General features: G+C 37.5%; 2 protein-coding genes across 2 annotated transcripts; both read left to right on the plus strand.

Annotated features, from left to right (window-relative positions):
* The first annotated feature begins 4044 nt into the window (after positions 1-4044).
* Positions 4045-11513, plus strand: LOC145229351 (tyrosine-protein kinase Src42A-like). Its single transcript, XM_080094672.1, has 10 exons — positions 4045-4312; positions 4392-4493; positions 4627-4762; positions 5013-5134; positions 5748-5911; positions 6040-6208; positions 6283-6441; positions 6856-7034; positions 7955-8111; positions 9472-11513. Exons 1-10 carry the CDS (start codon positions 4195-4197, stop codon positions 9684-9686), a joined length of 1521 nt encoding a protein of 506 aa, XP_079950798.1. The 5' UTR covers positions 4045-4194; the 3' UTR covers positions 9687-11513.
* Positions 11514-14867: 3354 nt separating this feature from the next.
* On the plus strand, positions 14868-23166 carry LOC145229094 (protein unc-93 homolog A-like). Its single transcript, XM_080094359.1, has 8 exons — positions 14868-15295; positions 16499-16648; positions 18159-18340; positions 18745-19194; positions 20046-20213; positions 21145-21379; positions 22195-22362; positions 22553-23166. Exons 1-8 carry the CDS (start codon positions 15124-15126, stop codon positions 22639-22641), a joined length of 1614 nt encoding a protein of 537 aa, XP_079950485.1. The 5' UTR covers positions 14868-15123; the 3' UTR covers positions 22642-23166.
* The last annotated feature ends 868 nt before the right edge of the window (positions 23167-24034 follow it).

The raw sequence follows: 24034 nt of genomic DNA on the forward strand, positions 1-24034 counted from the left end.
TGACCGGTCTTTTTTTAAGCAGATTAACGAGGGAAAAAATTACCCGAATAACAGCTTGTAACGATAAGAAAGTATAGAAATAATGCATTAACAGATTTAACTGTTATCAAAGTAAAACTCAATTCATAACATGCAACAAGTTCAACCACAGAAAACAGACCATTATCATTTCGCCGAAATGCGAAGTACAAAAATTGTTAATAAGCGTTACGCATCACTGCGTGTAGTTTCCAAATTTTTTTTTAATTTTTTTTAAACAAAACGCAAACGTGGTCCAGGTAAGTACTAATAACGACATTGTGAGGTATGGGAGAAAACGTCCCATACACAAACGTGTAGATAGGGTATATTCAACGAACACTATAACCAGGAAGGCCGACTCATTGTTCTCGTCACGCATGAGTGACACTGGATTAAATGCATAGTGTCCAATGTTTAGAACAAAATAAAAATACATTCCGCGCCTAATATTTTTCTATAAATTGGCACAGATGTGTGTTAGAGCAAGTAGTTTCGACTCGTAAAGCCCAATTTGTGGTCTCTTTTCGTATTTGCCAACGAAATGACTTTTACCGATCTATGGTCACACTCGCAAATGTCGCTCACACCTAAACGCATATACAATATAGTGCATAATGTTCAGAACAAAATAAAAATACATTCCGCGCCTAATATTTTTCTATAAATTGGCACAGATGTGTGTTAGAGCAAGTAGTTTCGACTCGTAAAGCCCAATTTGTGGTCTCTTTTCGTATTTGCCAACGAAATGACTTTTACCGATGTATGGTCACACTCGCAAATGTCGCTCACACTTAAACGCATATACAGTATAGTGCATAATGTTCAGAACAAAATAAAAATACATTCCGCGCCTAATATTTTTCTGTAAATTGGCACAGATGTGTGATAGAGCAAGTAGTTTCGACTCGTAAAGCCCAATTTGTGGTCTCTTTTCGTATTTGCCAACAAAAGGACTTTTACCGATCTATGGTCACACTCGCAAATGTCGCTCACACTTAAACGCATGTACAGTATAGTGCATAATGTTCAGAACAAAAAAAAATACATTCCGCGCCTAATATTTTTCTATAAATTGGCACAAATGTGCGTTAGAGCAAGTAGTTTCGACTCGTAAAGCCCAATTTGTGGTCTCACATATTGCATCCGCTTCCGACATTTTATGTATTGTGTTGCACAGAAACTTAGGTGGTTCGAAGAGTTGCAAGCGTGTAATACTCGATCGATTGTTGTCATTTTGCTCTGATACTAAAAAAGTCACGTATACTTTAGCGTCAGTTGTGGTTCATGTTGGTTTGGATGTTGATTCTGGTCACTACGTTGCCTACAAATTTAATGAATGCGGTGCAATGGAGTTTGATGACGATACAGTGAGACAAAGGACGTGGGCAGATATACAGAATAGCGTTTTAACTGGAAGTTGTATTTTTTACTACAAAAAAACTAAAACCGATATTATTACCACCCCTGTTGCTAAACACCAACCAGTGAAGGTAGTTCGCAGAAAGCGCCGCCGAATTGACCAAAATGCCATTAAATCTTCGATACGAATTATTTACAAAGACACTGATTTGGAGCTAAATGGTGTTCAAATTTCTGGTCTTCACAGTTTTTCTGGGCAACAAAAAGTAGTTTATGAATATATTACCAACAATATATCAGATCTAATTTCCACAACACCCGAACAGGCCCGAAGCAGACCTGATTGTTATCGTTTGTGTTTATTTAGTAAGGGATACAGACAGCGTTTGAGAGGTTACAATGCACAATTTACAATAGATAAAACCAGTTTGACTCCAAATTGCATGACAGATCTATTGCGATTTATTGACTATTACTTTTGCGACCTTCGTCTGCGACAACAACTGATTGGAGATCAAGTCATTCGGCAAACGTTCCAGGGAAGACGCATACGACCTCAGTTTGTTGTTAAGCACTCCGTACTTGACAAGTTATTATTGTACACTAAAACCTTAGATATACCTTTTTTCTTCACCCATGTTTTAAACATGGAAGCAATCACATATTTTGTGATGAAAACTGACAGTTTAACATACCACGATGCAAGCAGTAAAATTGGATGCGATCAAGATCAAATTTAATATACCCCACCTAAATCCAGAAAAGGTTAAAACTGATTGTACAAAAGTCATTTGCATCACTAACAAACGAGTAATGTTTAATTATTGTAATTATTGGGTTTATTCTGTTCGTAATAACAGTTTTTTTGCCTCGTTTTGTTTTGGCCAAAATGAGGATTTTATCTGTAAAATAAAACCACTACAATTGCGGGAACCTTGACGTGGTGTAGTGGCTTGCAACCAATACCGGCTAATTAAATGTAGCAGATAAAGGATTCTGAAGGCAATCTTGTCTGGTACAATTCTAGCGAGCAGGGTCGTCGCTCAGAATTTTACAACATTTGGGCTTTACGAGTTGAAACTACTTGCTCTAACACACATCTGTGCCAATTTATAGAGAAATATTAGGCGCGGAATGTATTTTTATTTTGTTCTGAACATTGGACCCTATACTGTACATGCGTTTAGGTGTGAGCGACTTTTGCGACCATTCATCGGTAAAAGTCATTTCGTTGGCAAATACGAAAAGAGACCACAAATTGGGCTTTACGAGTCGAAACTACTTGCTCTAACGCACATTTGTGCCAATTTATAGAAAAATATTAGGCGCGGAATGTATTTTTATTTTGTTCTGAACATTATGCACTATACTGTACATGCGTTTAGGTGTGAGCGACATTTGCGAGTGCGACCATTCATCGGTAAAAGTCATTTCGTTGGCAAATACGAAAAGAGACCACAAATTGGGCTTTACGAGTCGAAACTACTTGCTCTAACACACATCTGTGCCAATTTATAGAAAAATATTAGGCGCGGAATGTATTTTTATTTTGTTCTGAACATTGGACCCTATACTGTACATGCGTTTATGTGTGAGCGACATTTGCGAGTGCGACCATTCATCGGTAAAAGTCATTTCGTTGGCAAATACGAAAAGAGACCACAAATTGGGCTTTACGAGTCGAAACTACTTGCTCTAACAAACATCTGTGCCAATTTATAGAAAAATATTAGGCGCGGAATGTATTTTTATTTTGTTCTGAACATTGGACCCTATACTGTACATGCGTTTAGGTGTGAGCGACATTTGCGAGCATATCGGTAAAAGTCATTTCGTTGCCAAATACTGTTTGAAATCTGAAATGTGATTTTACAAGCTGATCGTTTTTCTCCCAGACCTCAAAATGTCGATTTGTACCTACATTGACCACGTTTTATGGTTTTAAAAAAAATGAAAATAAAAAAAAAAATTTGGAAACTACACGCAGTGGTGCGTAACGCTTATTAACAATTCTCGCACTTTTCATTTCGGCGAAATGATGATGGTGAAAACAGGTAGAGCTACTAACACTAAGCTTCACCTTTGGCCCGACCTGAGAACTTCTGGTAGGTGGCGCAAAAGAGCATAGGCGTTTATGGTGCTGACTCAGCAATTATTCTTACCATAAACCCAAATTGCTGTAACAGCACCATAAACGCCTATGCTCTTTTGCGCCACCTACCAGAAGTTCTCAGGTCGGGCCAAAGGTGAAGCTCAGTGTTAGTAGCTCTACCACTGTTTGTAGAGATCAGTGAGCTCTACCCAGAAAACAAACTGCTAAAAAATACTTTGCTCATTCAACCGTGTCGACCTTTTAGAAAGATTATATTACAGAAATCGTACGTGTAAAATGTTTTGTATTTTTTGAAAGAATAAATTAGTTTTGATAGCTAATGGCATTAAAAATAATTATTAAACAAAAACTTAAGGAAGTTTATGGTTTTATTGTACCTCCGGCAACCGCGTCAGTCATCGTAGCAGGTTCATTAAAAAGCTTCGGTCTGGGACTTGAACAACGCGGCTTGGGAGTTGGGTTTGGGACCCTTTTTTTAAAGTGTATTAATCCGGGATCTCAGACAAAGAGACACGAATTTCTGTAAAAATTGAGTGCAGTTTGTTTTTAACTTCATTCATTGTTTCACTTTCCCAGACTCTTTGTTAAATTAGGGTTTGGCTAAAGCCTGTTGTGTATAGATGTTAACAACCCAAATCATATAGATAAAAGACAGCAGCACCGAAAGTTGTTTTTGCTTGGAACTGCATGGTGAATAAAACATGGGGGTTGTGTGGTCGAGATTTAAAACATGTGTGGGATGGGATGAGTCTTCTAATTCTAAATCAGTATCAAGTGATAACAATCACCAAATTCAATTCTCAGACATACAAAGATACCGTAAGTGAAAATTGACATCACTTCTCCAAAGTTGGTCTGTCCAAACTGTCTATTATAAATATAAATACTTTTGTCGCAGGTGCACCACCGCAAATGCCCCAACCACAATCATATGAAAATGTTTATATTGCTCTTTATGACTATGAAGCTCGGACACATGATGATTTAAGTTTTCTTAAAGGTTTGTGCCTGTTTATCACTGAATGATGTTATATACTAAATCATTTAAATACAGGTGATGTAAAAAATAGTGAATTTTGATTTTTGTAAATAAGTTTATTTTCTTCAGAAAATTTTGAAATTTTATTTTACAGATGATCAGTTAGAGGTTTTAGACAAGGATGAAGGCGAATGGTGGAGAGCTCGTTTGATCAATAGACATACTTTTCCCAATGAAGGCTACATTCCATCAAATTTTGTGGCGAAATATAGTTCGTTGGACTCCAGACCGTATGTATCCATTAATTGTACCTCTGTGACTGTCATTACTGTAAGGGTAGTTTTCCTTCCCAAGTTGGTTAGTTTGTTTTTTCAGTTGTGGGTTGTTTTTACAAGTGTAGATTTGTGTTTTATGGTGTGCATTGTCCTGAAACTGTTTTTAAAATTGATTACCATACATCCTTATCTGGCTTTACCTGTTTTCAAAATTCTGGCTATCCCAGTGAGTATTTTTTGTCATAACTTATTTTTATTTTTGAAGGTGGTATTTTGGAGAAACTAAAAGAGCAGAGGCTGAAAGACTGTTGCAGTTGCGGCACAATGCTCATGGTGCCTTTCTTGTTAGAGACAGTGAAAGCAAGCCAGGGGATTATTCTTTGTCTGGTAAGATCTATATTTTGGGTTAAAATGAAATGTGTTTATTACAATATTAAACCAGTGTTTCCCAAAGTAAGTGTAATGACCTAAATTTAAGTAGCCAAAAAATGCTTTGGGTCACCTGTTTTTGTAACAAGGACATCTGCTTCTTAACTTTGCTTGGTAACCTTTTTAGTTACCAATGCCTTTAAACTAGTGCCTGATAAAATCTTCACAACAAATTGTTTTGATGTGTTGGCAATGTCTGACTAAAATGCATATAAAACTTGGCCAAAGAGACTGAAACTGGCACAATAGATTTTATGAAAATTACGCATTTTGGTATAGGTGTCATTTTACAGATACAAATACAAAAACGAATAATTGGACATATCCATTGCACAGGTTAATTGTCACTTTTTTCCAGCTTTTGTCCAATCAGAGTAATGACACCAAAAAAGAAATGTAGCTACATCAAAGCAAAATTAACAAATAGCCAAAAGGCTAAGAAAGATGCCTCCGAACAGTAAATACTGTCGCCTAAATTGTTTAAAGTCTTTTGTAACAATGTTCCCTGGTCCAAATTGTTTGAATGCTTTGTGGTATTGCAGTTTTAAAGTTATAATTTAATGTTTTGCAGTAAAAGACTCAACAGAAATTAAGCACTACAGAATACGAAAAGCAGATATGGGAGGATTATTTATTGCCAGACGAGCTATTTTCAATGACTTACCCAAACTGATAGAACATTACCAACAGTCTTCGGATGGCTTATGTGTGAAGCTGGTCGAGGCTTGCAAACAGGCAATTGTTTTATTCTTGTTTGCCATTCATATTCTAATTGTATACTTCAATATTTTTTGTGTTTACTGACATATTTGTTGCAAATAAATTAATTAAACTATGTTAAAATTATAATTTATTTTGTACAGCTTGAAATTCCACAAACTGCTGGTTTATCACATGACCTTGCTGACAAATGGGAAATTGACAGATCATCATTAACTTTGAAAAAGAAACTAGGTGAAGGTCAATTTGGTGAGGTTCATGAGGGCTTGTGGAATGGATGTACCCAAGTTGCCATAAAAACTCTTAAAATTGGTAAGTAGATTGAATACTTTTCTAGAATAGAAAATTAGGTATTTGAGGTAAAAAATACTGTTTTAATTGTGTAGGTTCAATGGACAAGACTGAGTTTCTTCGAGAGGCCCAGATTATGAAAAAGCTTCGCCACCCTAAGTTGGTTCAACTTTATGCTGTGTGTTCAAAGACTGAACCTGCGTACATTGTGACTGAACTCATGCCCAATGGTGCATTGAATACCTATTTACAAGGTAAGACAAAAAATCTATTTGAGGCCATCCACGGTAAAGCCCCACTCAAGCATATTATTTTATTCAATCAGAGATCTTTTATGATAAAACAATAGGCCTACTGACCATTTTGCTCATACAAAGAAGGTTGTTGCAATATCATGTTAGCATTTTCAGAATATATATTTCCTGAAAAATTTTCAGTATTTACATCAGAAGTCATAAAAACAGAAATCGATTTTTAATATATATAGTATGTTGGGCTTTTGTTACAAAATATTTTTGGCCTTTTTATTAAAAGGGGTTTTATTTTTAAAAGGCAAACAAAAGCTAAATTTTTATTAATTTACAACCAAGATATGTACATGTATAACTATTAAAATACACTTGCTTCTGATTTATTTAAAACTTGTTTTTTTATTTCTCTTATTTTAGGACCTGGAAAAAATTTGGACATTCAAACTCTTGTTGAAATGGCAGCTCAAGTAGCAGCTGGAATGGCATATCTCGAAATATCCAACTACATTCATAGGGATTTAGCTGCAAGAAATATTCTTGTCGGACTCAACAACATCTGCAAAGTGGCTGACTTCGGATTGGCAAGAGTCACACAGGTAAAAGGAGATATTACAAAAAGTAAACCACTGCAAACTACATTGCCTCTATGTCACACTTCAATACTTGAATGGCTCCTTGTTTTGAAACTTAGTTCACCTGTACAGCATAGACAACAAAATGTTTTTTTAGCAATATTGCAGCAGATTTAGGTATTAACAACCATCTATTTTACCAAATGCAATGTGTGCTTCCCATTTATACACTGGCACATTTCATTTTGCAATCTTTATATGTAAGACATGTGCAGTAGGCTACTATGAAATGCACATGTGTTGTTCACATGTAGATATCACGTTTTGTTGTATGTTGTATCAATGTTTGCATTTTTGTATTATAAACATGCAAAAAAATCAACAGTTTTACACAAGCCAGTTTTCTACAACAATGTACTGTGAGTTATAACTTTTATGCTTGAGATAAGCAAAACTGACAGTTCCAAATTTTTTACCCCACCCTATTGTTTTAGCCTAAATTAAAATTTATCCTTTGTGTAACACAATGAGGTTTTGGTAAGAAGAACTGGTTCACTTATTTTTCCACTTGTTAAAACTTAATTGGGTTGGCTTGGTTTCGGTGAATATATATTTTAGTTAGTCTAGGCAAACGGTAGTGTGGCCTTGTGTAAATATTGACATTTGTTGCTAGTTATAATGCTAAAGAATTCCAACTCTCATGTGCACAGGCAGTGCAAACCATGTACAAAGTTACATTCAGTTTTCATTTGATCATGTCACACTCATTACTCATGTCACATGTGTTTGTTGCCTTAACTGGCCAGGTTGAAGACGGTGACTGTTTTTCTTTGGATATTGGTCATCTAAATGCAACACAATTGCTTTTATTGTGGGCTGTATGCATGATAACAAACACATTAGCTATTAATCATATTTATTACTTGACACTTACTTGGTTTTAGAATGACATTTATGAAACAAAAGAAGGGGCAAAATTCCCTATCAAGTGGACAGCACCAGAGGCAGCCACTATGCAGTGTTTCACCATAAAATCCGATGTGTGGTCGTTTGGTGTTCTTCTTACTGAAATTGTTGGCAAGGGGAGGATGCCTTATCCTGGTAAGTGGCAAATATATTGGTTTCACAGTTTCATACATCTTGTTCACTAAGAATTGTGTGCCAGAACGACCCTGTCTTTGTAACCATCAATTGCGTTTATGTTTTATGGTAAACTTTTACTGTGATCAATTTGTCAGTGTTACAGCAACGGTGTAAAATCGTTTTGTGTGTAACCTGTGGTTGGTTCGGTAAATAATAGAACCACTGTTCCACTGCACATTGTTGAAGGGTTTAGGCCTGGGGGTCTAGCTTTCTTCACTGGTCGCCACATACCACAATATCACATATATTGTAAAGCTATGCGAACAATTCACGATCTATGTAAAAAAGGTGACACATTATTACATAAAATATGTACAGTTTAAAATAGTTTTTGATAATTTAACAATTTCGTCTGCGGAAAATCAGAACAAAATTTCAAACGCACAGAAAACAACGTTAATTATGATTATTAGTAAATTAAGTATATCAGTAAAAAAGCAGTGAACGTAGCCTACGTAGGTAAATATGGTGTTCGCGTAACACCAGTGCTACGAAGCTGAAACATGCCTTACGAAATAATGTGCCGACGCAAGTGACGTTTTGCCTTGCATTAATGGGGTGATGGAAATCAAGCAGTAAGATAGTGTGCTGAGCGCTTCGTTGTATGTACTGCAACTACATATTTAGATTTAGAGTGTAACAGATAGTTGTCTGATTGAAAATACTTTCGAAGCAAGGGATGCTATGCGGTGACCTTAAGGTAGTACGCGACCACAGAAATGTTGGAAATCATTGTCATAGAGCAACCCAGCAACGTAGAAGTACGGGTGTTAAATATTAAACATTCTTTTTAATAAAAGTTTGTGCGCTGGAATGTACTTCAACAGTGTGCTAACGTTTTAGAATCGGATCCATTTTAGTCTGGAAAACATTGCGTTTGTGTACAGGTAGAATGTAACAACCTGGACTGAAATTGATTTTGCTTGTTTTTCTGCCAACCAGCACCAAAAACCGACTACGTTACCTTGCTCCGTCAGTAAATCTGCTTAAACCATATCTCACAACAGCCCCACATTTAGCTAAATTTCAATAGAGAATTAACACCCATTTGAAACGATATATTTAAAAATGCCTTCAAATTAGACCATTTAGGCGTGGGCATTGTTTTATAACTTAAAATACAATAAAACGAACTAAAAAATTAGGTTTTTAAACTAAACCCTACGCCTCATTGGCTACTAAACAAATATTTCAAGTCTTTGCGCCACCTATCGACATTTATCTGAATCGAGGTATGGCTTTAGTAGCCCTAGCTATGTAATATATAGCCAAACAAAATTTAATCTCGAAAAACATTCTACACGTATTTGCTTTCCAGGCATGACGAACAAGGAGGTGCTGCAACAAGTCGAAATGGGATACCGTATGCCAAAGTTAAACGGCTGCCCTGATCCGCTGTACAACATTATGCTAGAATGCTGGAACCGGGATGCACAGCGAAGACCGACCTTTGAAACCTTGCAATGGAAACTCGAAGACTTCTTTACCAGCGACGATGGTATTTACCGAGAATCAGAAGCCGTTGTGTCGTAGTTTGCTATCGCTGAGTGGCGCTATGGCGACATGTTAGTACAGATATGCAATTTAGCAACGGTTGTATTTTCCGAACAAAAACGGTCGAGTAAATACGATTATGTGACGGCATTGCTTTGCTTTTCTATTGCATCATCGCTGATTCGTCATACCCACTGTGGCTGCGCCTGACGTCATTTTAAAACATGAACTGTTTTTTCACAAAATCTCAAGTTTTTTTTAACTTTTCAATACTAAGCATAATTACTAACAGGTATCGCTTGAAACATAACATTTTAATTCAGGATAAAATTTGTATTTTTATCTATTTCATATCACATAACTTCGCTCATACATGCGAGCTTTTATACAAACACGATTTTATATATTTCCTTATGCAATGTTTTATTAAGTTCGCGTTTGCCTTAATTGATTGTTCGTTGCAAGTGCCGAGGTAGAGCTGTACATAATGTTTCCCATCTCTTGTTTTCCTGCTGATTTTATCGGTGCTTAAGGTTTTAGCATATACATGACTGTTGTACAGATAGTATTCCTAGCATCGCCAATTTCATAATTATTGTGCCTTATCGCCTGTATCGTGTGGTAGTTGGGTTTAAACCACATATGACTGGTTGAAAACCACGACATATGTTCAATGTTTCAAGTTGTTTTTCTAAACTGCCTCGACCCTGATAAAACAAACATACTCTTAATGAACAATCAACAGAATTTTTAGCTCTTCCGGCAGTTTTTTTATTGTAATATGCCAACGTTTCGATGTCCCATACGAAACACCTTCATCAGGGTAATGACATACATTGCAAACACAAGTTATTATAAAGCTATTCTTAATGAACAAGTTTTTACGCGCGCATTTAATCCCATACAATATACTATAAACTGTCAAACATACATTTGCTGAACTATCCTGGTATTGCATAACAGTGCGGAACAAATTTGTTTGTTTGAGGCCTGGATGTGATTGTACACATATCCTATGGTACGCAAATACGCATTTTCTTTGTATGCTATTTTTTGCTCTCTCATACATTATACGTGTATATGAACTATATGTGAACTACGTGCTTTTAGTCATTTCCCTACATGCACTTACCTTCCCGAGGAGTTGTAGCAAATATTTCGCATTATATTTAAACTATAACAGGTGCCTATTGTTGTGCTTAGCGCCTTGATCTATGGAACTCATATCTTTGCATGTATTCAAGTGATGATATTTGTTGATAAACAACAGTGTCTTTTTATTATAATTTGTGCTGTTGCATTTTACGTTCTCTATTGACAACTAAGCACCAACAAAGGTGCATTTTTTGCTGTTTTTAAATGATCATGTTTCGTTCCTTTAACTTTTTTTCTTTACAATGTGTGCTAACGGTATCAAGTCAAAGTCAATGAAATTGATTAAGAAAACCTTATAAAAAAAAACGAAAACTTTTAAAACTAAAATCAAGATCTGACCACATTATCGGGCTATTCGTTTCTTTTTTTCCAATTCAAGTGTCTTTAAAATACTTTGTGATTTCCTAAAGCAGTAGTTCTCAAACTTTTTTTTATTGCGACGCCTCTGGAAAAGTTTTCTGGACTTGCGACGCACCAGCAAATAAAAGTTGGTGAAGAAACTTATTATTAAAGTTGTGTTTATTGATACAACAACAAAAAGCCACGAAACGAAGCTATTCTGCGACGCCCTTGGAAAATAGAAACGACTCACCAGGGCGTCGCGACGCACAGTTTGAGAACTACTGTCCTAAAGGTTGCCTTATGTTTCATATCTTAACCAGCATCCAATATTCTTCTTTATTCACTTGAAATAAACCGTGCCTTTTTTGACTTGTACAAACTTAAATATTACGTGAGCGGACCTGAAACATCAAATTGCGTTTGTTTTGCAACTTTTGCGAATAAAATAAAATAGCACCTACAATACAATGACAGGATTGGTGTAGTCTTGGCTGTGCCCTCGTATTTTAATGACCCTACCCTTTCTATGAGGATTAGAATATCCGTACTGAACTGAAGCTTAGTCTGGATGGAGAATGAGTAATATTTTACCTTGGATATTGATCATCTAAATCAGGGGTTCCCAACCTGTGGTACGCGTACCACTAGTGGTACGCGAGAAGCTTCCGTTTTTTTCACAAAAACTAGGTGCGCCTGGAAATGACTTTCGATGCGCTGTTAGCAAATTTACACCGCGCATCGACCAATAGGTGGACAGTAAACAAACACCAAAAATCTCGTTAAATTTAGTTGTGGTGCTTTAGTGTTATTTTAGTAGGCCAATATTATTATTCTCCATTAAATATGATTCGATCAAATTAGTTGTTTTGCAGGAAGTGGTACGCGTGGCAGTACATAGCTTCCAAGTGGTACGAGATCGTAAAAAGGTTGGGAACCCCTGATCTAAATGCAGCACAGTTGACTTTATAGTGGGCTGTGTGAATGATAGCGAACACATTGGTTTATATAGTTAGATGATTTTAGTGTATTTAAATCAGTTTACTGAAAGCTTCAGTTGAGTATGATTTTCCGTAACTGGAATCGACTGCATTGAACGCATGTGATTCAGACGGTTGTTGTATGGCACTGTTTAAATTGAACATCCGGATATTGGCAGCTACAACACACAATTCCGATGCAAAATTTGTAATCGTATTTTGCGATTGGTGTAGTTTCCATGCGAAACAGCGTGCCGCTGATAGTTTTGCATCGCAGCTTTAGTAGTTCAAGATAGCTTTAAAACAACTTTAGTAGTTGGAGACACAGTGAATTGCAGTCATTTATGCATAGGTACAAATTAATAAACGGAAGTTGAATATAATAACAGCTTAATTTTCAAGACTTTTTAACTGTCCAGACACCAATTCGGTCAAAGGAAAGATACCTTGCAGCAAGTCGAACCAAGTTAAAAACAAACATACCCTGTGACGTGACAATCTGTCGCAGTGGTTTTCGAACTTTTCTAACATGCGGCGCATTAACAAAGTGAGTTTTCTTTTCATGGCACACAGAAAGTTAATTTTTGCAGCTTTATTTTGCTGATGCAGATGAGCATGCAGATAACGTTTTGTGCCTTAATGTGTCGACAGAGGTGTCTGCACTATGAGAAAGTAGTAGACCGAATTATCGTAATTATCGTAATTTAAAAAAATTGCGATAACTTGAACCTGTGTTTACTTTTCCAAGGTTTCAGTAGCTTTGGTTGCACTACATAGCTTTTACTTATAGTACCCTATTTTGTTTTACCACACAGTGGGTCAGAATTGACTAGTTCTGTTTTTTTTTACTGTCGCCTATCATGTTATACTTAAGGATTATGTCTCCATTCAGTTGCAGAACTTTGCGGTTTAAAATTGTGGGGGAAGTTTTTTTGTTGGAAGTTCAGTCTGGTTTTTGCCTAGGCTTATTAAATAAAACCCCGATTACATCATGAAGTGTTGTATTTCTTTATATTGTTCGCTCGAAGAGTAAAATAGAATGAATAACGAATAAATGAAACAAGCATTTATAGCTTGGATAATTGGCAATTTACATAGCACACACGAATAGTAATCACCACAAGCAAAATAGTAATGAATGCGGTACAATTAACGAATCACGTGACTGTGGAATGCGCGTACGCGAATACTGCCTTAAGGACAGTACATGAAGCGGAACCACAACATGAAGTATAGATGTTCATCCGCTAATAATGATTAAAAGACTTTGCCGCCGAAATGTTGTACGTATAAGCCTATAATGATTGCGGGAAAATAATGTAGCCTATGTTTTGGAAAACTTTACTTTATTAAACATGTTTTCCATCTTTTATGTAAGGAATTTTACTTAAAAGTATCAAATAAACTTGTTCGAGGCTATATAAAGTATTAAAGTTTTATTTTATTGTTTTGTTTCAACTTCTTGCTTTTTTTTTTCCCAAGCCTTTTTTTAACAAACACCATCCAGATAACAAAGGGTAATAAGGTTTAAAACAATAATAATGAAAATAAAAAATAAAATTTAAATTAAATATTTGTCACATAATTCATTCTGACTTTAACGCTTTTTTTTATTAAACTTTAATACACAAGCAGATATGTCGCAAACTCTGCGAGACGAATAATGTCAAGTTAGAAACCACCAAAAGGGCAGTTTATGTAGTGCAATCGGAAAAGGTCATTGCCCTAAAATTAAAGTGAATCATCATTACACGATAAGCCCGTACAGTTGTGACCGGCTTGTGCTGTGCGGTACGGAAGGAAGCGGGAAAAAACATGTACAATTTGTGGCTCGCCACTCGCGGCGGAAAACGCTCCTTGCAGTTCCTTTATATTGCGCACAACTTATCGCAGTACATATCTGCAACAACTTTTGTCGCTATAACTTATCTCGAAATTACGAAGCCCTTGGGCAAATAAGCTTTGCCGAAAAAAAAACACAACTCAAAAACACGCCAGGACGATGCGCGTTGTGTGTTTCGCGTTTGACCAGTCCTGTCCCTGTATTCCCTCGTTTAGCGTGTACTGAGGAAACATTCTACCCTGAGGTCATAAGTATTTTCAAAAAGCTGCCTAAAGAGATCTTTTTATCAGAACAATAGTTCAAAGTCGTGTAGTCATCAAAAAGCGGCTTCAGAATTAGAGAGTTGAGTATTTATCGTTCTTAAACGATATTTTGGATAAAACACGATACCTGTCGCGAATCGGAAGCAGTTGGTATGCGTGAGCAAAGTCACGTCGTTTCTCAGTAATCCAGACAAGCAAGAAGTGCCGAGTGTCGTTGTAGGAAAAAATATTCTGAGCAGTGGACAGTCATTTGGCTCTAAACTCGCCCGAGGTATCGCGCCGACACTACCGCGATAAGTTCACTTTCCTGGTAAGCCTGTAGCGAAAAGCAGACAGCATATTGCGCACGGATGCATCGCGACGCAGATCGCCCTGATACAAAACACTTTCGCGAGTCCCAAGCAACGCATGAGCAGCCTTGCACGAGTTTCTCATATGATCGAAGTCGAGACAAGATGAGTGAGTGACGAAGTGCTAAGCGTTGTCCAGTAGGGACGAGCGTATTATGAAGCGAAAGGGTTACACTAACTGGAACGCGGAAAAATACGTTTGTTTTTTGTGGTATGAGATGATTCACCATTCAGATACTCCCGCTAATCAGTTGAATCGCGTTCATTTCAGCTCTGACGTATATGGTAGCGTTCAACCTGTTTGTGTGCTAGTAGTTTGTTTCAAGCTTCCCTCCCGCTGAAAGAATTTTCGGTGAAAACCGCCCAACTGCGTGGCATTTCGATCGCCATCAGACGCGAAGATTTGAGCTGTTTACGAGTTGATCGCGCCTGACGACCTCACGTCGCCATCGCTGCGCATTTCACCTCCGCCAGGAATCAGCCACTGAAGACGACTACGGCACCACTGCTGTTTCAGCAACGGATCGTGAAGAGCCACAACCAGTAATGGAGTCGCGACACGCCACAACCGCCCATGACGTGAGCGGAGATACGAAAATGCAACGGCGCTCGACCGTGCTCAAGTTTATCGTTTTCGCATCGGGAATATTTTTGACATTCGCCGCCTACTGTGCGTTTCTCTTCCTGCAGTCGAGCATCAACATCGAGGATGGCGTAGGTAGGGCTGCTGCCTGGTGTTTTGCTTGCGGGCGCAGCTTGCGTTTGTTTGCTTATATTGCATGCGGTGCATCTAAACTCCCGAATCTCGGCAAAATATCGCAATGCGGTGCGCCAAAACGGAAGTGAATACACAGGTGGGGGTTCCATGTTCAAACCACATCGCAATTTTGTCCTCAGTAGTGTATGTGTTCCAAATTATAATCTTTGGAGTTTCGCTTATTCAAGTCTAAATTTCCGCAGTTTAAGTATAATATTAAAGTGTGCATTGTATTTAAACACCGAGACACATACTTCTTTTAGAAAATAATTAGGGATAAACTAATGTTTTGTAAAAATCAAAGGCACAAATACTGCAAACGAAAATAGATTTTCATTGGTTCATAATACTTTAACATCAAAATAAAGACTTCTTTTCGAATACAATTCGGAATAAACTAATGTTTTGTAAATATTACTATCTTCGAATCATGCAAACTAAAACAGATTTTCAGCGATACATTAAGTTTTAACACAAAAATAATGACTTGTTTAGAACATAAAAATAAACTATTGTTTTGTTAATATGATTAGACTCCTACCTTCAGAAGATATTAAGAATACACTAATGTTTAGTAAATATCATTAGGTGCAAAACGTGATCCATTTTGATTCGACAATAAATTAGTTTTCTATTGGAAGCAATTTGATTCGTGTTTGTCAAAATAACAGCGAGTGTTTATGAGGTTATTATTAAACGTTAATGACAGAATTCCTTGCAACCTGATGTATTTTAAACATTATCTACATGTCTAATGTGTTATGTTTGCTTAACACGCATCGTTAGTTTGGAAATACAAACATTAGCTGCACATCTAATGTGTTATGTTTGCTATCAGGCACCAATTTGCAAATATAAAAATAATGCGCTTCCTATACTTGATGTTAGCTACAAAACATGCAATGCTTTAAGACTGCAGCGTAAAAGAAAGCTATTTCTGTTACCTAATCAAATTAACCAATCACGAAACGTGCTTGATCAATTGATTGTTCACGATGCCGCATTGAAATACGCACGGTTTACGTCTACAGTGACGTTTCTGTTTACATGTCGACGATCCAGAGGTCAAGATGCACATCAGCGATATTGCGTAACTGCATTACTGACACAAGTTACATAACTTTCAACGTAACGTGCTAACAGCACTTGTATTGAAATTCCCAGGAGCAGCATCAGTAACTGCCACGTACGCCACAGCTGCCATCTTCGGCGTGGCTCTCACTCCACTTGTGATGCGAGTTTTCGGCACAAAAACCTCTATCATCGTGTGTCAGATCAGTTACCTGACCTATGTGATCGCCAACCTCCTTCCTAGTAAGTAACCGTTTTCAATCAAAATGTTGATTGGTTGTTTGTTGGCCTTTAAAGTGTCGAATCCATTCTCGTCCAAATAAATCCATTTTCACTTTCATTTTTACTTGTTTATTAAAAATAATTTTATGCTTACATTTTCTAAAAAACATATCGTTGCAAAAATGGTGTTTTCAACTGCTGACAGAAAAACTTGGTTAACCCCTTATATGTTGTGCAACTTTTTTTATTAAGCTATTTATTACCGTTTATAACAGTATACAGTTTAACATTAAATTTAAATAATAGTCGGCATCGTTTAATTGTTATTTTTTAAACCACTTTTCATGAAGCCACTCTGCATAAAACATGAAGCGTTACCCAAGCCTCTCAGTCAGAAGCATAGGCGCCGACTTTCAATTTTTCTCGGGTATGCCGTATATACGACGTCACAAAATGACGGCATGAAATACAAAATTCATTTCCTGTCGCTACATATGATGTGACTACGTTAAAGCTTGCAGTATATGAGTTTACACACCATAGTTCCACTGCCAGGCCCTTCTGCTAGTGTTGCAATTCCGAGGTTTTTGTCCGGGTATGCGTGGCATACCCGGCATACCCGTGTTCGGCGCCTATGGTCAGAAGTCCGTAACGCCATTTTTTGGAAATGCTGTGATCATGTTTTGAAAAAATGTACACACGAATGATGGCTAAACAAAGTTTAATATTTTAAACACAGTCTGTAATAAGTTGTGAATAGTGTGTAACAACTCACTTCTTTGTAACATCAGCGTTCAATTTCGCAAAAACCAAAAACCGCGTGAATGATTGATTTCTTATTGAAATTACAACTATTAAACTTTTTTACGTTTAACCACGCACAATATTAAATTGCATTCGTGTTACTGATGATCTCGAAAATACTTCCTGATTCAAGCTGTAACGCTATGTAAACGACATAAAACGCTCCAATAGTTTACCATCGGATAATGTTTTAAATAGCTACAATATCAGAAAATGCATGACTTATTGGTAAAAAGCTTATCGCGGATTAGCATCAAGCTATTTTAGGCGCTTGGTAAATTATATTAGGAAGCGATCAGGCGTCATCTTTACCTGTTATGTGTTCTACCCGCTTTGGCGTCGTATTGCAACACACATAAACAAGATGCAAGTACCGCGCTGTTTTGTTACCGTCATTGACGTCGAGGTTTCCCGTTCAACACCTTCCACAACTTATATGCGTTTCTCCTGTACTTCACACAAACCACAAACTGCAAGGGAAGACATAATTGCGCCCAGGGATGTCACGTGCCCTATTTAAAGTGCAATAAGTCTCCTGTATTGGTCAATTGAGTCTGAATTTTAAACTTGCTTAGTGCAATAATCGGTTTAAAGGCAAAAAACGACTAAATTTAGCATGGCACCCGAGCAAACCTATTTCAAGGCAATTTTGATCAAAAATACTTTCTGATGAAATCTAGTTACTGCACGAAGCTCGCTGAAATTTCGATCAAACCTTTTTTTCCAGAGGCATACACCTTGCTTCCAGCTGGTATCATTGTGGGCATGGGGGAAGCAACGATGTGGCCAACCATGGTTTTGTTCAGCGTCCACTACGCGCGATGTTACGCAAAGCATGGAAATAAACCAGTAGATGCGTATGAAAGCGAATTCATTGGATATTTCTTCTCTGTGTTTCAGCTAAGCCAGGTAGGCTATATGGGTCAAATACTGCTATATTTCGAACTCAAGCTTTAAAAATGGCGGTCTGTTTTGTTACGCATATGAACTACACACTTTCCGTTTCTGTGGGAGAAATTTGATTTTTTTCAAAAGACGGTTGTGTTTATCCTGCTTGACTATTAAGCTGTTTTGCCAATCACACATTTTGTCATGTCGGTTTTGGTTCGTGGTCTATATTGCTGGAAACTATTCCCAGTGGCCATACAAATTTTAGCAGCAAAGTCGCGTGCCGCGTAAACAGGCTTATGCAACAGCCTATAAGCGCCTTTTGCGTCGTGTCAGTACAAACAGCAGCGTCACGATCCCTTCATATTGGCCTAAAGCTGCACGATTGTTTTTTCCGTGTGCTTTACCACTTGTACGCTCCTCAGGTGTTCGGCAATCTTGTAAGTTACGCGATTCTTTACGCTGGGAAATCGCCGGTACCTTCTACACTTAACCTCACCCTGCTGGAACTCATGAACGCCAGTAACATGCCGAAAGCATCAAACACCCTTGACTTGTCTATTTGCGGCGCTGATGACTGTCAGGACCCGAACATCACCCGACAGATTCTGTACCAATATCTGCCGGCATCTACGACCACCCTCTACCTGATGATTGGAGTCATGGGTGCCATGGTGGTAATCGCTATAGCGATTCATGCGATCTTCATGCGTGAAATCGACCCGTCTTTGGAGGCGGGTTACAGGGCGCCTATTCCTACCGAAGTCCCTGTGCGGAATGGAAGAAGAAATGTGATGGAAACTGGTTTGTTGGATGTAAAAAATGTTCAACAGACTGATGTCGAATCGATTCCTGACAGCAAAGAACCAAAAGAGGTATGTGTTAAATTGTTTCAACGTATTTCCATTACCGTTTAGCCATTCAGTTCAGGTGACATAACATATTTTATTTTCTAACAGACTTGTTTTGTACATGACAAATTTTGTAATAGAATATCTGAAAATCAAGATGTAGGTTCACTACGGCGTGCGGGTTTGTTTACTGACGCAAACTATGTCCATCGGCGTTGCGTGCGTGAGGTCAAGATCATTGCCCCATAATTGCGACAAATACAGGAAATTGCACATTTCCATCATAGGCACCGGCTTATGGTGTTTTATACGGTTATGGCGCAGTTAACTGCTCAAAATAACTATTTTAAATATGCAAGGTATTGGAATGCCACAGACCAATAACCATGCATTAAGTTGTTATATCTCAACACACAATTTCATCTATTTAAATCAGGGGTCGCCAACCCGCGGCTCCGCAGCCGTAATCGGCTCTTTGATTCCTCTGATGCGGTTCAATTTTTGAAATTACCATTTTTGAAATTTTGAAAATAGAAAAAAAATAATTTTTTGATTACACTTTCTGTGATGATTATGCCGAACACAAAGTCGAAAATAAATTGTATTGCAATAACATGAGCGAACCTGCCTCTAGCTACAATTAACCACGTGTTTACTATATGAAACGCCCAGTCTGAAAGAAGCAAACTGGCTACGCGCAGGTCAACACACAATGTGAGGTTATTGTTTCGGTTTGCAGTGTGTACCACTGATTTAAACAAATCATTCATGATTCATGGCGACCACTGATTTAAACAAATCATTCATGATTGTAAAACATAGTTTTTTTGCCTCGGTCACTAAATAAAGTATTGTAACATTTAAACTATTAACAGGATCTGAGAATCGTGGCTGTTTCCACAATCAAAGCGACCCTTCGGCATTTGATCAACCCAAGGCAGCTTCTGATCACACCGTTCGCCCTTTACAATGGAATGCTGATGTCATTTGCATTTGCTGAACTCACAAGGGCGTTTGCATCATGCATGCTTGGAGTTGACCAGGTTATTGTTTGTGGTTTGGACATTTATGCGGTAAAAATTGCAATAACAAGCTGACTCATGGTTTATGCCCAAGTGCTGAACGGGTCTACCAACAAACACAGCAGCAGCAATGTCGCTGTATCTTGTCTGCTGTTCGCTATTGACATATTGCTATTAGAAGACAGCCCCTGGACATGATAAGGGGTTAGACCACCATAGCCCTTAAATATTACAAAAACAATAACAACTTTATACCGATGCTTTTAACGAAACAAATATGGCAATAATATAAATTACTTATCGGTTTTATTGAACCAGTTAACAACCTATTTGTTTGTTTTTTTGTTTGTTTATTTATTTCGTTACGTTTCATTCGCTAGTATTAAACAGATTTTGTGCTTTTAGGTTTTGCCACAACTCAGCACAGTTTATTCTTTTCTTTAAAGTAAACAATTAGGTAATAATAAATAACATTTCAGTGCATTGCAAATGCCATTTGTTAGATGATACGAGAATCGACTTTTATGCAATCAAAAATATCAGGACTTTGGTTTAAAAACCATTTATGTTGGCCAATTTTTTTGCAAATCGAGAAAGAACATTTTATTTTGCGCACGTGGTATAATTCCAAATTGTGTATGAGAAACCAAATCGACGCGCGTAATTTCCTCACGTGTTTATTTTTTTACCACTGTATTGTGCGTTTCCAGCCCATGTCATCATGTCGGAGCAAAGTCATAGCGCACGTCATCGAGCGACCGCAATTTTCCACCTTGACGTCTTGGTTTACACAACACCCATCCTGTGCCGTGACGTAACCACCAAAATATCAACAAACTATAAATGAACGCAAATGACCCCAGTATCAAAACGTGTGACTAATATGGACATACACCAAACCGCCACGCAGTGTATAGGATAAAACCATTGACTTTTTGATTGTTTTTTTTAGGTCGGTCTGTGCATGGCCATTTTCTCTGCCGCTTCTGGTGTCGTTTCCTTCTTTACGGGAAGGATTTCGAGTCGCATCGGACGCAACATTCCTCTCATTTTTGCTTTTCTGCTCGACATCGGTAACTACATGCTCTGCTTGTTCTGGATCCCAACCCCTTCCACTCTTTGGGTCGTCTACCTGATATTCTTCCTTATAGGCTCAATCAACGGGATTTGGCAACCAATGGTTAACGGTAATCGAAAATTAGATTTGTTGTTAAGCTGCAGACAGTGCACACTGTTTCGACCTATAAGGTCTCATCAGTGCAGCTGGTGACGAGAGATCGGCCGCATTGGCTAGTGTAGCCATCAAACGGCACTCCAGTTTGTGGTGAGCAACAGGGTACAACCCCATACATCACCCAGTCTGTGCGATGCCACAACTGGGCATACAGCACGAGATTTGTTGTTGTTTTGCGAAGTGATAGATTTTCACCAATATAAAAAAAGTATCACATTACAAGGGATTGTTTTTAGTTTTCTGCCTAAAAACTCCCGAAAATAAATGAAGTGGAATTGAGTTTAGGTGCGCTTGTTGAAAGAAAACATATTGACAAGTTAAGAAAACGTACCTACGAAATTGTACTAGATTAAAATCGCATTACCACTAATTGAATTATATGTGATTAGTAAGCATGAAACAAGTCAAACTTGAACTGTGTTTTAGGCTTTTCTGACACCAAACTGAAAGTCATGTGTAAAAATGTTTACGCCATGTATAACGGCCACACCCTTCGCCTTTTTCTTTTTCTCTTAAACCCCTCATGGATAGCTTTGGTCCGGAATGCGCGCTTGCAAAAACATTTCCGTGTTTGGATAACAAACCTCGATGTACCTGCAAGGCCAGATAGTTCAAATATGCATCACATGTAAAGCAGAACACTGAAATCGGATTAAGCTTTATTTTAAAAACTTTGCTGATATCTTAAAAAAAAACATGGAAAACTAATGCCATTTTTTCACGTAAAGTTTCGTTTGCATCATAAAACAAAAGAGTACCTTTGTTTAGAAATGCATGCTGCATACTTTTCGAAGCAACAAGACATTGCTTTTACTGTGTGGAATCTTTGGGTGCTAATTGGTATTGCGATCCAATACGGATGGAGTACAAGTTTGTGTGTCAACTACAAAATTTACGTTCAAATTGGAGTGCTCTGCGTCGCTGTTCTTTCTTACAGTAAGTAAAACTTTTTGTTGACTGTTCTAATTGGTTTGTGGTGTTTATCTTCAGGTAATATATAAAAGCTCGTTGTTACTTTTGTGTAAATAGATGTACACGAGTTTAACTGATTGGCAAACTAACTTCTTTAGTAACCAGCAGAATTTAAATCTAGAAGGGTTAACTACCAAAAACATTTTTACCATAGAAATTGGTGAAAACAAGCGAGTAACCAAGAGTGTTGATAAGATGTACGAAGTGTCTTACGAAAACCATGAGGGATCAACCTTCCTTTAGTAAACCGCCAGTTTTCAAGACTAAAATTGGCCAACGCTTCCCGTAAGCTGTATTCCGCAGGCCAAGACAAATTTCGCTTTCTAGTTCACAAATACCAGCAACGGAATGTTCAAAAATAGTGGAATAGGGAACCTAAAACTTTGGCATTTGTGACATTTGGCACAAATACGTTTCAAAATGTTTGACATCAAATTACTATTGCAAAGAAATTGATTCAAGATTTGAATTTGTAACCTAAGCCGCAAAAAAGCCATAAAAATTCCCATCAGGTCGTGAAAACACTTTCAAAAGACGAAGTTTTAGCACGGTTTAAAGCAGTTTGACATTGCTTTCCTTTTCAGCAGATTGACATTGCTGTTTTGCTCGCTGATTTGATTAATTTTTTACCACGTATCTTTTTAATGTACGCTTTTTGTGCTTGTTTTGTGTAAGAAAATTGCTACGAATAACGTTTTTAACATTCTACTGTTTGTTTTGCTTTATATCGTCGCTTTTGTTGTACATAAAATTCGTCAGTAAACTTTTCAAAAAAAAAAAATTAAAAACACAAATATCAAAATATCGAAACTGTCTTAATTGCGTCGTTTGTTTTAGGTCAGTTTATGTGAGCCTTGCAATTTTGCAAGATTGTTTATGCTTGTTGGTTAACAATTTTTTTTCTAATTTATGCATTTTCATCATGTCTGCTGCCAATGCCAACATTCAAACCTAAAACTCATTTTCTAACTTACACAGTTGGTGTTAAGCAAACATAGTTAACTGGCTTGTTGCCGCCTTCGCGTGACCACGCACTTCGACCTATTTGAGACAGTTTATGCCTACCATACTTGTTGAATAAACACCGCATAGGTTTTAAATTAGAGCCAGATAAATTGGTAGAACACGACCCAAGCAAGCTTATCACAAAAAGCGGATTTTTGAAAACGATAATGATCGGTATTCAGTATTTCTGTGTCGCTCATAAGATACGAAAAAAATCACTTGACTTTCTTGGACAAGGAAGTTAAATGTGGACGTGATCGTAAGTTTTTGTAGATTGATTATACAAAAGACTACGACCGTTTTGTTCGCAGCGAGTTGTACTCAATACTTTCTGATATCTGTGGTTATGAGTCATCTTTACCTGTCGAAATTATCAGAGTGTCACTAAAGATGCAACGAACCGGCCCTCGAGCTCTTTAGATTTTTTTTTAAATTAACACGGCCATGGAAGTAAGTTTTGTAAGTGGTTAGCCTATATTGACAAAACCTTACTACAGTTTTCGCAGGTAGCTAATATATCTTAGTTGCTGTAGATTTCAGTTCATTTAGATGAAGTCCCAAGCGGTGGTGACTGACCGGAAAGTGTGGAGGCTCAATCTTGAGCTGCTGCCCCCGCGACCCTCAATTAAGG

Source organism: Phallusia mammillata, chromosome 5 (genome assembly GCF_965637545.1).
Source record: "Phallusia mammillata chromosome 5, kaPhaMamm4.hap1.1, whole genome shotgun sequence".
Taxonomy (NCBI): domain Eukaryota; kingdom Metazoa; phylum Chordata; class Ascidiacea; order Phlebobranchia; family Ascidiidae; genus Phallusia; species Phallusia mammillata.

Bases quoted from the DNA above. Each gene is read 5' to 3' on its own strand.
- LOC145229351 (XM_080094672.1), top strand. From the start codon at position 4,195: ATGGGGGTTGTGTGGTCGAGATTTAAAACATGTGTGGGATGGGATGAG. The intron at 6,442-6,855 runs GTAAGACAAAAA...CTCTTATTTTAG, and splicing joins ATTGAATACCTATTTACAAG to GACCTGGAAAAAATTTGGAC. The intron at 7,035-7,954 runs GTAAAAGGAGAT...ACTTGGTTTTAG, and splicing joins GATTGGCAAGAGTCACACAG to AATGACATTTATGAAACAAA.
- LOC145229094 (XM_080094359.1), top strand. From the start codon at position 15,124: ATGGAGTCGCGACACGCCACAACCGCCCATGACGTGAGCGGAGATACG. The intron at 19,195-20,045 runs GTATGTGTTAAA...AACTATTAACAG, and splicing joins ACAGCAAAGAACCAAAAGAG to GATCTGAGAATCGTGGCTGT. The intron at 22,363-22,552 runs GTAAGTAAAACT...TTTTTACCATAG, and splicing joins CGTCGCTGTTCTTTCTTACA to AAATTGGTGAAAACAAGCGA.